This window comes from Stylophora pistillata, chromosome 11 (genome assembly GCF_964205215.1).
Source record: "Stylophora pistillata chromosome 11, jaStyPist1.2, whole genome shotgun sequence".
In the NCBI taxonomy this organism is placed as follows: Eukaryota; Metazoa; Cnidaria; class Anthozoa; order Scleractinia; family Pocilloporidae; genus Stylophora; species Stylophora pistillata.
This window is the reverse complement of record NC_142529.1, coordinates 22,206,068-22,222,781: the sequence shown is the minus strand read 5'-3', so window position 1 is coordinate 22,222,781 and position 16,714 is coordinate 22,206,068. Positions and strand designations below refer to the sequence as shown.

Sequence of the window (16,714 nt, the reverse complement as noted above, 5' to 3'; positions counted from 1 at the left end):
TAAAAGTCTTGCCCGCCTTCCAAAGCCAGAGCCAGCTCAGAGAGCACCAAACCAGCCAGAAAGTGCTGCTGTCTGAAAGCTGTTGAAAGTTTCGCCATACTGTTACAGATAACTATAGTGTAGGTAGACATGGCCGAGTCGATTGACGAGACAGAAGCTGAGGGTGACGAGGGAGGGGTGGGGAAGAGAGGACTAGGGAATGGCAGATTGAGGGTTACGTAGTGCTCTTGGCTGCAAATGATCCTCAGGAATTCGAGTCTTTGCTGGTTTACCACTGGTTCCATTGTAGCTTGTTAATGCATCTGATGAAAAGTAATAAAAATACACGTTTTCAATCTGGTACTGAACCCTGCCTTGAAAACGATAATTTTTAAAAGGATGTTTTTGCGTCTTGTCACTAGAGCAGAATTACTTGCCTAACAACAAAATTCTCGCAACGACAGTGTTCGGGAGAAAATTCCCGTACGACTTAATTGTGTTTAAGGAAACTAATTAGCAAAATTCTGGCGGGTAGTTACGCAAATCCATTTATTTATTCGCAAGGTGTGACAGTTTCGGTATATATAAGATTTAGCATATTTAAGAGTCACGCTGTTATTGTTTGAAGACGCCATTTTCAGAGACACCTGGGAGAATAGACTGCTGAATGGTGTTCCCTGGTTAAATAAAGCTCATTGTTATTATTATTACGAAGAATACGTTTCATTTAATAAAGGTTAACATGTTCTGCGAGACAGACAGGGTCGCATGTTACTATTTATCTCTTGGAATATTTTAATCGTTTTCTTAGCTTCTTTTGGCTCTAGTGTGATAATAATGATAGTAGTGATGATAATAATGATAGTAATAATAGTGATAATAATAATAATAATAATAATAATAATAATAATAGTAATAATAGTCTGTGTCATAGAGGAGGGAGAGGTGATACCTGGGAAAAAGGTAAAGAATCTTCTCAAGAGACATCGAGAATCAAGAATACGGGAGGAGGTTAGAGAACAGAGATGGCATGGAAAGGTGATAACGGCAAGAGAAAGAGACGAAGAGCTAAGTGCTGAGCGATGTTTTTGGTGGCAGAGCGACTGGCGAACCTGCCCAACACACACCATCGCGGGCATGTTTGAACTTTACGAACAGCTATTACCCACACGGTTGTACACCATTCATAAGACACGTGTGAGTGATAGTAGTGATTCGGCATGTAGGCTGTGTGGTACAGCGCCAGAGGGCATAGCCCACATCTTATCTGCCTGCCCTGCGCTTGCACAAACCAAGTACCTTGCAAGACATGACGCCGTCTTGAAGGTCCTGTTCTTCGAGATCATCTTTGAATTGGGCTTGATAGACACTGTGTCCCCGTTGTATTCACCTATCAAGTCACAGTGAGTCTATGAAACAGCAGAGGTACAGGCGTATTGGGATGTTCCGGTATATGGAGAGTACCAAGAGCTCGGAGCAAACAGAGTGGACGCCAGGATCGTTAACAACAGAGATAAGCAAGTGATAGCATTAGAGATGAGCTGCCCCTAGATGAGCAACCGCGACAAGAAGACTTCTGAGAAGACCTTGAAGTATGCGCCACTGAGATGGGAATTGAAGCAGAGATAGCCTGGGTACGAGATCAACCAGTGCAATATCATCTTAGATGTACTCGGGGGGTGGTGCAAGGACTTGGATGTCACTGGGCGCTTACTCCGGCTGTTGTAGCCACTGAGCGCTGTTCGTGCCGCCTGTAAGAAAAAATATTATTAGTTAATTGAGACCTGTAATTACCTTAGTAACTCATAATTTAACTCGAATACTTTAATCAATTAGAATTGTAAATAGATATCATTGACGAAATAAAATCGCCTGGTCTCCAAGCTTTTATATTTTAAAAAAAAAAACTTGGATGTCACTCTACAGAAGCTAGTAGGCAGCAAAGCTCAAGGTGTGCTTAAGAAGATGCAGAAGGCGTGTCTCTCAGGAACTCTAAATATTGCGCGCACTTTAAAGTCGTAATTTAACTCGTAGGCGAACTCTGGAAAGAAGAACAATCTTATATAGATATATAAGTTAATACGTGTCACCACGCCCTCTTTGTAAACCTATTTAAGGAGTTTGTAAGTTATTGTATTACAACTGATGAAGGTCTCCGACCGAAAAGTATTTTATTAAACTTTTTGGACTTTTTATTGAGTGTATGTCTTCCTTTGCTCGAACTTGTCCGTCCTCGTGTGCCACATTACTTCTTCTATCATTTGTCGAGGTTTGGACTGCGAATCCCTTTGGATCCTTCTGGCGCGGCGTCTCTGTTGGCTCGAAGCCTGTTAACTTGTTATACATATATATATATATATAATTTCTATTTATAAATTGACTTTATAGCACGGTATGTTTTCCATCGATAATAAAAACCGTCTGACGATCGCAGCACAAGCTGCGTGAAACTCAGAGTAACGGTGAAACGAGCTTCCTGTCATTAATTTATAACCGCTATATGTATATATATTTTATCGGTTTTAATAGGTTTTATAACGATGATGTTAGTTTTTAGTTAGATTTTGCTTCTATTTTATTCACTGATTAGCTCATGGGCTACGCTTCGGCGCCTCATGTTGCTTTCATTGTATATGGCATACAGACGTTTTAACTGCATATTATTATATGGCTGTGTCTCACAAGGACTGGGAACTACCGAATTCACGAATTTGATTAGCTGAAATCATTATTGAAAGCGGTTTAGATTTTCCCATCTAGACCGGTCTAGAAATAAAAGGTACAAAGAATATAAAAAATTGGCATATAAGACACAGCATATAATAAACATTTTAATAACCGAGCTAGGTCGGTCTGTATGGGAGGATCTTGACCTCGGTTGCTGGTACAGACCTCACAGCATTCGGTCTGTACTGGCGACGTCGGTGAAGATTCTCTCATACAGACCTCCCGCTCGGTGAATAAGAACTAAATAATAATAACAATAATAATATCCCCTTCCTGCCAAAACTACCTGTATCCGCCCCTACTGGCAGCTCTCTTAAGAGCAGAGACTTAGATTAAGCTTGGATTCGGGCTTGCACTAGATATTTGCATACTTCTTTAAAGTACTGCAAGATAAGCTCATACACAAAGCCTCTGTCGATCAAAGACAAAAGATCGTACAAGTAGAAAGCTAAAGTAGAATTCAGCCTCCGGCAGAGAGTAAAATCCTGCAATTAAGACGAAAAAACTAGAGACAGTCAATAAAGAATAAAAATATCATATACGGAGTGTTGATATCAAGTTTGATCTAAAATACCTTTTCTGTTCGAACGCTTTAAAGTTAACACTGATAGCAATTACAAGATGATTTCGAGCCAAATCTAAAGGAAAACAAACATTCGAACGGTCTGAGAAAATACGTAACAGCAAGAATGATGAAATATTTCTAGAAAACTGGTTGGTTTTCCTTCACCCACCCTTCCTCAATTTCTGAAGCAAAGCGACACCTTTCACTCAACCAACCCTTGTTGAGAGGAGTGGCTGAAAGCTAAAGGTTGAAGGTCATAAGAACCAGCATATTTCATAGCAAGTGTAAACATTAAAACTGAGAATTTTAAAGTAAGGAGGGGGAGCGGCGGAGGAAATAAAACCAAATTCCTTCATGGAAAGGCATTATTAATTTTTTGGTACAATACATATGACTCTATTCACAGCCAAAAAGATTGTGAGCAAATCTCTATCTAAGCATCACTTCTATTTATAGCTTTTTTTTGTTTGTTTTGGTGTTTGTTTGTTTGCTTTTTTAAATCTTCACTCAACAAGTAAATAAATATATACAAACCTTACCGAGGCATTCTCTCACCCCCCCCCCTCTGAATGTCTGAATGAACACAGTAGTCAGGGAGCAGATACCCTGTATTTTGAAACTTATACCACAATTCAACTCTACGAAGTACCTCACGTTGATGAAGAGGTCTCTCTCTATTAGAAGCAAGTATCAGACCTTTCTGTGACAATGGTTGAACAAAAATGATTATTTTGGTATCTGCTCCCAAACAACAAGGAAAGGGGAGTAAATGGATTTAGTATTTCCTTGTAAAAAAAAGACAGATAATTTCATACTTTTTGGCTTTGACTATACAGATCAAATTCGGTATCTAAGCTACTGCGCACCCACCCCTCCCTTAAACCAACGATAGTCAACTAACAAAAGAATTAGGTTAGGGGAGGGGAGGGGTTGGTGTGCAGTTGCTCCGACACTGGTGACACACACATGACAATATCAATAAATGGCTACTGTTTAGCAAATCTTATCTCAAACTTATCAGTTATAGGCATAAATAGATTGTGCTCGGCAACTTTTAGCGTTTTCAGCAACTTTTTGTGCTTCGAGCAACCTAGAGCAACTTTTGTCTCCCTTGGCAACTTTTGAGTCCAGAAATGGTTAAAAACTGACCAATCCATCAAAAAGGTCTTTATTAAAAGGTCTTTTTTTCATTAAAACTGGTCAAAACTAAGGATGTCGTACGTTCTTACAAACAATTTTTAAAAAATAAGTGCGCCCACAAACCGGACAGCAGCTACCCTAACGGCGCTTACATCGAACAGTTATTTGCCCCAACAATAGAGCTTCCCGCCCATCATATCATCTTGGTATTTGCTGCGGTGCGAGGCATCACAACTAGAAGCTGAAATGACTGACGAGGAAAATGAAAATAATACAGATATTGACCCTATTGAGGTTACCATAGCCGCTGGGGCAACTCTTAGTAGTCGTCCAAGAGCTTCAATCTCTAGAAAACGCAAAATTCCTGTCAACGAAGGAAACAACGAAGAAGCGGTAGGTCGCACTCGTCCTCAGGGAAAGGAAATGCAACTTGCGCTTGGAATCGCCTGAAAGACTGTCCAGAACGTCATTAGAAAATAAATATATCTTATCAACCAAGTGCGAGGGTCGTACTGGGAGAATATCGGCCCGAGGTCTTGACAGTACGGACCTCGCTGCGCTCGGTCCGTACAAAAAAGACCGAGGGTCGATATTCTCCCAGTACGGTCCCGAGCAAGCTTAGTCTCCCTCGCAGCCGTTTTTTCGGATGTCACGCAACGCTCCCCAAAAGAACACTTTTGGGGGAGCGTTGCGTGACACCAAAAAAAAACGGTTGCGAGGGAGACTAGAGCAAGCTTGGTTAATAAGAGATTTATTACACGACTGAAGTTCCAAGGGACACAAGTGCGGTATCATTCGGGACTATTCGGGACAGTGCCCGGTCCAATACTAAGAGAATATTGGGCGGCAATAGAGCATTTTGATTGGTTGATTTTAGTTATTGGCCCTCGTACTTCCCGAATCGTGTAATAATTTCTATTATTAGTTATGTTAAGCATAAAGATTTAAATTGATCACAACAAATGATGTTAAATCAAAGATATAACGTTATGCTTTGAGAAGTAATCTAGGACAAAATGACTCTCAAAAGTAAGTAACTTTTTTTAAATTTGGGTGGCAACTTTTACATTTTTGAGCAACTTTAGAGCAACTTTTGGGCGTATTGTCAAGCAACTTTTGCTGGATTTACTAGCACAATCTATTCATGCCTAATCAGTTATCTCCGAAAGTGTAGAGTTCACCATTGCACGTATGTCGCCTGAAGATTGTTGAGGAAAATGGCTTCTTCTTGTCCAGAAGAACTTGTCTGTGTCTTCCAGTTGTTGTGCCATACTCTTAAAGACCCATTCTCAACCGAGATGCCTTGCGCGCCCAGATCATTTTTCAAATATCAAAAATACGTTATTTTCCTCGAAGTTGCGGAATCGCTTTGATATCTTCTTCCATCTTATTAATTAGGGCTTTCAAAGTTCCATCTTGAATCATGTGCGAACAACAAACTATCGTAGTATCCATATCAGTAAATAGTTTTTAATTCTTACAGGTATGACGGTGAAAAACGTCATTTGAAAAGTTGATGCCGCCGAAGAAGCGGTCTAGAGGAAGGCCGGGTCTGCCCGGCTCGGCAAAGGTTATTCGACTTCGAGTCTGTGTATGATTTATGGAGGGCAAGGAAAACAACAATGGGTTTCGGTAACACTACAGACAGTGCTTTTGCAGAAATGTTAATGCATTGTTCCTACGATGGAACTAGAGACTCTGGGGAGATGTTTTCGAGGTGAGAATAATTATTTGACTGATTTTTACTTGAGATCCTGAGATATGTATGTAAGTGATCTCATTTGTACAAGTCATTATTCTATAATTGAAATGCGTAAAGTAAATCCGTTTCGGCCAATATTGGTTATTTGTTTATATTTTTTATTACATCCATTTTGAAATCACTGGTAGTCCCTGTAATCTGATTGGCTCTAATTGGTGCGATTTATTCCCAAATCGCACCATTTTTTGCTCTAAATCGCATCTTTTTTCCAGCCTATAAGGAATTTGCACTTAAAACAAACAACCAATCAGATTTCAAGGCTTGCTTAAAGTGACCAATCAAATTGCAGGAAAATGAAAAACAAAGAGTATCATCAGGCAAATTTTGCAACTTTTGTTTCCAAAGCTCTTATTTTTCCCCCCAAAAATGGATGAGTTTAGTTTCTTCCAGTTTTTGAATGATAACAATGAGATTCTTCAGGCTGAAGACCAACATGCCAGGGACTTTCCCACTTTTTCTCTACATTTTGGTGAATATTTTGACGATTTTGTACCTTCTCAAGCTCAAAATCCGCGCGATCCCGAGTCCACCGAATCAACAACAAACGAAGAAAATCAAAAGCCACTAAAAGAGTTGGATGTTGCAAGATTTCCCATTATTTCAAGCGATGAAATACATGAGCTTAAGTCTGTCACTTCCAATAAAGATACGTCCCGCTCCACAAAACAATGGATGAGTGTTTTCAGAAGCTGGTGTCAATGCCGCCATCTTGAATATGTCTCCATCGAAACAATGGCGCCTGAAGAACTTGACAAAGTCCTGAGTAAGTGTTACGCCGAAGTAAGAAAAAAAGACGGAGATGATTACGAGCCAGAATCCCTTAAAATCATGCAGAGTGCCATAGAGCGATATCTAAAGGAGAAGAACTATCCACTGAGCATCGTGCAATCGAGGGAGTTTCACTCCTCACGAGAAATCCTCAATGCGAAAGTAATTTCCCTACGTCAACAAGGAAAGGGAAAGAGACCCAACAAAGCTCAGCCAATCACATGTGAAGAAGAGTCAGCCCTGTGGGAAAAAGGTCAGTTGGGTGATTTTAATGGAAAGGTCTTGACCAATGTCAACTTTAAAAATTTGACGGAATAACTGGGATTTCGTGGTCGCCAAGAACACTACGATGCGTACGTGGAAGACGTAATTATAAGACAGCGAGAAGATGGAACTGAAGTTGTTGAGTTCAGAGAAGGTCCCACTAAAACACGGAGCGGTGGTCTCACCATCAGGCGAAGAACAACACCACAAACAATGTTCAGCACCGATGGCGGAAAAAGCGATCCAGTGCGGCTATTCAAGCTTTGGTTGTCCAAGCGACCCGAAGGAATGAAGAACACAGGGCCACACTATCTAAGCATCATAAATCGTCCTAAATCAGCAGATGTTTGGTAAATTAAAGTTCGAATGGGACAAAACACCATTGGCAATTTAATGAAATCCATGGCCTCCTGTCTCAGGACGAATAAGAAGCTGACGAACCACAGCATGAGGAAAACATCGGTATCAAAACTGAAGAAATCAGGTCAACCGCGCAATATCATCTGTGAAATAACAGGCCATGCACGTGAATCTTCGTTAGACGACTACGATGAAACAGACGAGAATCACAGGAAAGAACTGTCTCACATTATCAGTGGATATTGTTACTGCCGTTATGCGTGATGTCACGCACTCATTAGCTAGATCCCGAGAGGCGCTGCGAGTTAAAAAAATACATGCGCTCGATCGAAGTGGGGAATCGTTTCAACGCCCGTTTAACGTCATCGTTTATATTATAAGGATACAAACGTAAGTTTTTTTTTGGTTTGTTTCTTGTTTGTCTAGCCCTATTCCGTATTTATAGTTGTAATTTCCTTTGTTTCCCTTTAGTTTTCGAAACCGTACGACGTTCGTTCAAGATTGTAAAGTCTATTTCATAATTACAAGTACGCGTGTTGAAGTTTGTGTTGTCGTACCGTTTTATGCGTGCACAGATATAAAGATGTGTCAAACGAAAATCAAGCAAACGAAGTCTCCCGCCAAAACACTGCAAATCAAGCCTCAAATCAAGAGATTGCAGTCCAACATCAACGAACACCTCTGGTACCTATTTATCACGTCCAACAACAAGGCCAAATGTATCAGGCCATGGGTTCCAATCCTGGTTTTCAGTCTGCTGAATTTTCAGGATTTCAACCACGTTTTCCATTGCAGTCTCCGCAGTACCGCATGGAAGCCTTCAGTTGTGCTGCTCCCGTTCCATCGCAGAATTACACAGGCTGCACCTTCAATTTCTTCTCCAGAGACAGCCAGAATTCTCTACCCCAACCACAGAAGAAACGAACGGTTTACATCATTGAGTCAGACGACGAGGATTGAACTTTAACGCTTCACTATTTTTCTGAGTTATTGAGGACTTCTTGAATTTCTTGAAAGAAACTTGTCTTTCTTTTGATACGCTTGACTGAGTTTTTGACACATGACGTCAAAGTCTTTCTGTTTTGTATACAAAATAAGACGTAAATGCGTTTCCGGTTCCGCTTTTTATTTAAAAACCGGCTCAGTACTGCATCAATAAAATATTTGAATTGACCAAGTTCTGTATTTGGGCGATTTCAAAATGGATGTAATAAAGTGGTAATTAAACCTCGTATCGTGCAATTTTGGTCTGAAATCATACACGTTATTTCAAATCGAGCTCGCGCTGCGCGCTCGTTCGATTTTGAAATCACGCGTATGATTTCAGCCCAAATTGCACTCCACTCAGTTCAATTACCATTATAAATAGTGTTGAACAATTTCCTTCAACATCAAGTAAGCTTTGTACAAGTTTTATACACAGACTCGATTTATGATTTTTCAGTCTCAAATATTTAGCTGCAAATTTGTTTACTTTGTTCTTCACCAAATCTTTGTTTTTCTTTTTAATAGTGTTTGTGAATAACTATCAGAGTTCGCCATTTAACAATAGCGCGATTCCAAAACAAAAGCAAACGACTGCAAAGGATCTCGGATGAAAATGGGCCTTTAAACTGTCAATATTATAAAAAAAAAAAAAAAACACTGTAATGAGCCACCTATGTACATCAAATGTCAAAGGGATGTCTCAGTTAGTGGGATTGTACCGTTTTTCCTTCTGAATTTAGCTCACTCTGTAACGATAAAAAATTCCAGCCAAACACTTAACCAGTCGGATATAAAAACTAAAACCACCTTAACTTCGTATATGCCCTCATGAAGGGGAGGCTGGGAGATGGAGGGGCATTTTGTTTCACCAATTGAGTCGATAAGGCAATGTTGCTAAAGAAACATTTGACTGTCTGCGACCTTCCCTACAACTATACGGAAAGCCGCAAAAATTTAGAAGAAAAATTTATCTTTCACATCAACATTCTTAATCTCCACGGGATCAACGAACGCTTTCCATTGAATTGCTTAGGACTCCATCCAAATTCATACAACTCACAATTCCTCTGTTCGCTCTGAAGGGCTACAGCAGGAAACGTCAGCTTCTCTTCACGGTGACCAATTTACATTATTGACTTAGTTGATAAAACCAAATTATCCAGCTTGTTTAATTTTTTCTTGAGTTTTTAAAGACTTCTTTGGTTTTATAACACTCAGACAAAACTTGCTTAGAGTTAAAATTGTTTGTCCAAGGTTAGAAAGTTCATTACTGCAACAAACGTGAAAAAAAAAATAGCTGAGATCAGCTTACCATCAGTTTGAAAAAGAACCACGCATCATGACCCATCGCCATCGCTCTGACAGGTGCAGTTGCCACAGCCTGCTGCAAAGGTAACTCCTCGTGCACCAGCTATTGAAAACAACAAATGTCATACAAAAAGATTTTGAACATCATGGAAATAAATCTTGGACTTGTCATGTAAAGGTGTTTGTTTTAAATGGGAGAAGGTAAATCGAATAAGAAATATGGTAGACTTTGAGCTAGGTAAAGAAACAGAGAAAGATGTTGTTTATCTTGTCACGAGCGTGGGACAGAGAGAAAGTTTTGAGTCTCCGTGAGGAACAGAACCTCAGACCTTCAGATTCCGCGCTCCAATGCTCCACCACTGAGCCATAGAGACTCTATATGGTGAGCAAGGCCTATTATGAAGTTCATATATTACACGTGTCCTGCATAATGCTAGGATCGATATTGTCGATACGATAGCGTCATGCCCTGCAAGTCAACTTGAAATCATTCCCATGACGTAAAATGAGATCATAAAATGTCGACGTAATCACTGCCTATGCAAAGTGGCGGTCGGTCACGTTTTTACCGGGTCCGCTCTTTTTGCTTTATTTCTTATTTTTCTTATCGATTTTAGTTCTAATGGCTTGCTGTTTACTAATCGATTGGATTTATCTGAGGTTTAGCCTTCTCGAAGAATTGGTCTTCCTATTTTTGGCAGTGCAAATCGTTGTGACTTCAACTCATTTCTGATGTAGCGGACCCGCAATCTTGGATTTAGGCGTGCAGGACGTCGTGGCTTTTTCCTGTTGTCAATCAGTCATTATCCGAATTCGATTTCCACTTTTAATCTCACCCGTTTGATTGTCAGTGGTGACATCAATGTCAATCCTGATCCAGATGATTTTGATTTTATTTCTTCAAGAATCAGTGATCGCCGGTGTTGTCGTTTATCGAATGCTTATCGTTGTGAAGACATTTCGAACCTCACTGAGATCAGATGCGTTTCATCTACGGCCACGCCAATTCAAGTCCTATTGACCTTATGTACTTTGAATGCTCGTTCGCTCAAGAATTAATCTGCTCTCTTCTTTGACTATGTCTGTGAACGTAAAGCGGACGTGTTTGCCATAACTGAGACTTGGCTTTCGTTTAATGACGCGGCGGTGTGCAATTAAGGAGATTACGCCTGCTGGATATAATGGATGTGTCGGAAACGAAGACCCAAAAACGAAGACCTAAGACCTAAGACCCACTGGTCTAAAACGAAGACCTTGTAGTCTAAAACAAAGACCCTGTGGTCTAAAACGAAGACCCTGTAGTCTAAAACGAAGACCCTGTGGTCTAAAACGAAGACCCTGTGGTCTAAAACGAAGACCCTGTGGTCTAAAACGAAGACCCATTGGTCTAAAAGGAAGACTCTGTGGTCTAAAACGAAGACCCACTGGTCTCAAACGAAGACCCATCGTTCTGAAAACCTTTTTTGCAAGGAAAAGCCATACACTAAGCTAAAATGTTCTCATTTCTGTAGCGCATAAATTAAAATGTCATCTCAGCGCTTGACCAACTTGACAGTTACGTCATCTCAGTTGGTTCAACATATGTCAAATTATGTAACGCAATTAACTTCTAAGAATATTGAAATATACGTTTTAGCGACGATTTTGGAATATTTTGTCGTCACAAATATTCTATTTTTCAAATGCATATTGAGCAAATTACGATGAAGTGACTTCATTACTTTACTACACTGTCTTTATCATAGAAAGGCGCAAAGGTCAACTGTGCATGCGTGACTCACAAATTTATTCAGCACAGGCTATAAGGATGATCTCTCGCCAGAATGTGATTTTCCCGGGAAGATTAAATCATCACTCCCGCATGCATCCCTGCGCCGAGAATGAAAATTTCATGCAGGCGTCCCTAGCGTTAGCTTAAGTGCGCCAGTGTGAGCCCTTTTAAACATCTGAGCTGTGCTATTTAGAACAAAAGTTATTACTCCAACTTCGAAAGACCGAAATGAACACTTCGCCTAATGCGAGCACTTTTCATGTAACAAAAATTGACAGATAAGTCATCTTTTGACCTACGCGACAGCTTTATCAGACAGCCATATATAACCACAAGCCTTTGAAATGTAAACGTGGTCTGATACAAAATGAAGAGCCAGTTCCGTAAAAGTCAAACTGATTTGTGTGATGAGACAAATGTAGTTTTCAAATTTGGTGTATGACATTATTTACCTATACCAAAGCCGCGACAGTTTTAAAACTGTTGTTCGTTTTTACACTTGGCTAATATATAATCAATTACAAATTTTCCCGGGGACATCGCATGTGCTGTATTTGAGTGTACAAGATTATTCACGTAGCTTTGCAAGTCACGCTCAGATGAGCTTTGAGCCCGGCCTTTAAAACTGAGGGATCAAGCCCCGGGGGGGTACTCGATATATTCCTGGGTGGAGAGGTGCGGCGGGGCCCCTCATACCCTGACCCTGTTTAAGACAATTATCGCTGATTTTCCTACCCTGTTTATGACAGCATTCCGATTTTTGATACCCTGTTTAAGACATTTAATTTGCCTGGTGTCAATGCCAAAATCAACGGAATTCAATATTAATTAAAGTTAGAGCTTGTAAAAATTTTGCTGTTTATCTTCCAAGAAAAGATATCCTGTTTAAGACAAAAATTGATAAATCGATTCCCTGATTAAGACAAAAAATGATAAATTCGATACCTGTTTAAGTCAGAATTCTCGAAAAACATACCCTGGCTGGCCGCACGTCCCCATTAAGCCCTTATAAGGGAGTAACCCCCCCCGGGATTAAGCGTCCATCAAACGTAAAAGCAATGACATTTTTTAAATCTAACGCACGGCATTCACGGAAAACAGCTTAAGTGTTATAGTATGTAGTTTTAATTTTAAATATCTTAGCGTATGTGATATGTATTTTTATAGGTTGATGAATTGATCGTGTTTAAATAAAGATTACAATACAATACAATACAATACAATACAAAAAGCGGTAGGTACGGTCACATTATGACGCAGTATTATTGAAGTCACCTAACTGTCATTTGAAAGAATCTAAAATGTAATGTTCGTGACGAGGAAATGTACTAAACTCGTCACTAAAACGTACACTTCGACGCTCTTGGAATTTGACTGCGTTACACAATTTGACAGGTGTTGTGTGCGCTTGGATGAAGCACACCCAGAGACATTTTAATTTATGCGCTGCAGAAATTTCGTGTCTATGGTTTTAGACCATTCTGACGGAAGATCATCCTTGTAGCCTGTGGTGAATAAATTTGCGAGTCACGCACAGTTGACCTTTGCGTCTTTATATGATAAAGACAGTGTAGCAAAGTAGATAGATAGATAGATAGATAGATAGATAGATAGATAGATAGATAGATAGATAGATAGACAGATAGTTTATTAATAACCGATTTGAAACCAAAGGTTGAATTATACGATTATTTCCAAATTTTAAATAGTGATAATTACGTTAAATAGACTAAATGTATTAAAACAGCAATAAGGACACTAAATACATGTTCTAAAAAAAAAACGGTTATATAAAACCGTTCAATCCCGCATTGAAGGTAATAAAACTATTACGAAACCTGATCGTCTTAAAAACTGGCTTAAACTTCTGCATATTTCTTAGGTTAAAGGCACATGTATTGCGAGCAGGAAGAAGTTCATGGAGCTTGTTCTGTTTATTCTGTAAAACATTCTTAAATAGTTTATCAACTAGTTTCTGGCGGCGATCTGAAAGTTTAGTCAGGTCTGTTTCAACCAAGGTCTCATTATATGAGCAAAGAGGAAAAATAATGGAGATAGCCCGCTTTTGTAATTCTTCAAGTTCGTTGGAGAGGTACACGGGGAGGCCGTCATGGAAGACAGGACAAGCGTACTCTGTAATCGGACGAATACAAGTACAGAAAAACTGGACTAACTCACGGGTACCAAGGTCAGAGTGTTTAAGCTGAGATAAGCCATACAAGCGCTTTTTAGCTTTCCCAACAATGAAGTTAATGTGACAATTCCATTTCAAATCCTTAGAGATGTGAAGGCCTAGTATTTTGGCACTAGTTAGTTAGGTCAAAGGGATTGCCATTAACAACAACTGGATCGAAAGAAGTAGGGTTGTTAGTGTTAAGGTTTATAAGCAGTTATTTGCATTTCGTTTCGTTTAGTTGAAACTTATCCTCGGTCGCACGGCTTGCTAGGGTGTCAACAACAGCTTGAATGTGACTGTCTTGGTTCTTGCTTATCGTCTCCGAAATAGTGGTATCGTCAACATACTTCCAGAGATCGACGCCAGGAACATCCAGCTCGTTGATCATGATGATAAACAGCCACGGCCCCAGTTTTGTAAGTTGAGGAACCCCCGCTGGGACCGCACCCCATTCTGAGAAGCAGTCGTGGCCGGGTTGAACACGCTGTTTGCGCGAGGTGAGAAAGTCGATAATCCATGAGATGAAAGCATTGGGGATGTTATATGTACCCAGCTTCTTGGCCAAAATCTGGTGGTCGATTAGGTCATAGGCTTTTTTAAAATCGAAGAGAATCACCCTCACAGACGCCACGTTACCGTCAGTAGCACTGTGCCAGGCATGAGTCATACTAATTAGGGCTTCGGTGGTGCTTGAACCGGGAACAGTGCCAAACTGCCGAGGGTCGACCTTAGCGAGTACAGCTGGTTTAACGTAACGATCAACCACAGAGTCCTCAGTCAATTCGGAAAGGACAGGTGTAAGTGAAATTGGTCCCAGGTGTTTGTTAACGTCATAAACAGGGGTCTGCTTAAGAATAGGGGCGACGTTGGCGAGCTTCCTGGACTGGGGGAGACGAACCTCCAAGTATGGGCTATTAAGAATATCAGTAACCGCAGGAGCTAATAGGTCCGTGTTCTCTTTCAAAAGCCAGGCGGGCACGCCGTCAGCCCCAGAAGCTTTGGCAGGATTAAGGGCGAGGAGCTTCTTCAAGACACAGAATTCAGTAACCGTTGGCGTGTCGGTATATTGCACAGGAAACGAGACTCCAGAATCCAATGGAGTAAAAGAGTTCATTGGAGCAAGAAAGGCATTGTTAGTGACGTTAGCAAGGGCCGTAGGACTAGAGTCAGGCCCTGTATCAATATGCTTCATGACAGAGGTAGGATCTGTGCGTGTAGCTGATTGCATCCCGCCAAGTGATTTAACTTCGTTCCACCAACTACGCGGTTCGTAGTTCCTCAGATGTTCGACTTTGGACTCGTAGTATTTAGCGCGACAAGACTTCCGCAAGCTATTAACGCGGTTCCGAAGGCGGCGGAAGCAATCTTGATCGCCACGAGCAAGGGCTATTTGGCGCTCGTGAATTAAAGATTTCAATTGTTTGCTAATCCAGGGTGGGTCCTTGGCAATAATCGTCTTGGATTTAAGGGGAAGAACAGAATCCAAGCCCGTCTTAATTATGGTTTCAAGCGCGAGTGTTTTCTCTTTACATGACTCTTTGTATCTTACCAGACGACCAAGGTCGACTTCATCGAGGTAAATCCGCATGGCCAGACGACTTGTTGTCCGCAAGTCTCTGGATATGAGCTGGATTTTGTTCTTCTTACCATCCCGTCTAGCCAGAGGCTGTGCTTCCACAGTATCGTGGTCGGAGAGCCTAAAAGGAGGCAACTTTTTGGGCACATCGTAAAAGTCGCTGAGATTGTTAAAGATTAGATCTAATTTACTTTGCCCACGGGTTGGAAAGGGGACAATTTGGCGGAGATCGAGGGCGTTCCTCAGACGATAGCAATTTAACTTGTTAAAATCTCCCAAAAGAAAGAGGCCACAGTCAGGAAAAATGGCTTTGATTTGTTATAGTGACTCGTACAGGTAATTTAAAATCAAGGAGTCGATTGCACCCGGCGGATGGTAAATAGTTCCAACAATAATAGATGGTATGCTCCCAGGGAGCCGTTTGAGGGGGGGGGGGGGGGGATTTTAACCCATAAAACTTCAAAATTCTCGTCCATAGGTCGGATAGAACATCATATCGGATAGAATCGCGGATGTACATACTAATGCCTTCATGATCACTAGTTACCCTGTCACTGCGGATGATATTGTAGCCCGGAACAAACACGAAATTGTCATCCATGTGGTTTTATAACATAACCAAAGTAAAGCGCGCGCTCTGATTGGTCAATTTAGCGTCCCATTTGCCCATGGGTGTACGCTGCTGACGTGAGCAAAAATTAATGCAAAGACTATTTTTCCGCGCGCGTTTTTTTTTTTCTGGCCACGTAAGACTTGTTAAATAAAAGGGAACTCTTGAGCTACAATGCATCAATGTTATGTTATAAAACAAATGGTAAACACCACAGCGTACACTGTTGAGTTATGGATGCACTTGGGAGGTTTGCTAAGCACTCAAGAGGCTAGAGTCGCTCTCGGCTATCGCCTCGAGCGACTCTTACGCGTCTTTCGTGCTTAGCAACCTCCCACGTGCACCATAACTCAATAGTGTACGCTGTGGTGTTTACCATTTGTTAATTTGAGCCATGTTTCCGTGATGCAAATGAAATCCAGATTTGCATTCAACAAATGGTCACTCGAACTTCGTCAATCTTTGGTGAGAGAGACATCACATTGGAGAGAATAAAAGCCGGCACAAACGAGTAAGCAGAGCCAGATTCCAAGGGGGCTTTGAGACGAATAACCTTGCAGGTAGCAGGAATATGTCCCGAACTGGACGCCATGAATTTAGTTTTATGGCTCACTGGTCTTGACTTTGCAATGGTGGTTATAATATGGCGCTTGTAAGTTTCTCGTTCTTTAACTTGCTTGCCTGCTCGCTTTCCTCGTCAACGGGGCCAAACTTTCTTCTC

The 16,714-nt window shown here is 40.9% G+C and overlaps 1 protein-coding gene and 2 pseudogenes across 1 annotated transcript; 2 read left to right on the top strand and 1 right to left on the bottom strand.

Annotated features, from left to right (window-relative positions):
- Nucleotides 1-905: 905 nt before the first annotated feature.
- Nucleotides 906-2,001, top strand: LOC111343398 (uncharacterized; annotated as a pseudogene).
- A 4,616-nt stretch (nucleotides 2,002-6,617) lies between these two features.
- Nucleotides 6,618-8,726, top strand: LOC148720634 (uncharacterized; annotated as a pseudogene).
- Nucleotides 8,727-14,021: 5,295 nt separating this feature from the next.
- Nucleotides 14,022-15,395, bottom strand: LOC148720633 (uncharacterized). Its single transcript, XM_088737655.1, has one exon. It carries the CDS (start codon nucleotides 15,393-15,395, stop codon nucleotides 14,022-14,024), a length of 1,374 nt encoding a protein of 457 aa, XP_088593781.1.
- Between the last annotated feature and the right edge of the window lie 1,319 nt (nucleotides 15,396-16,714).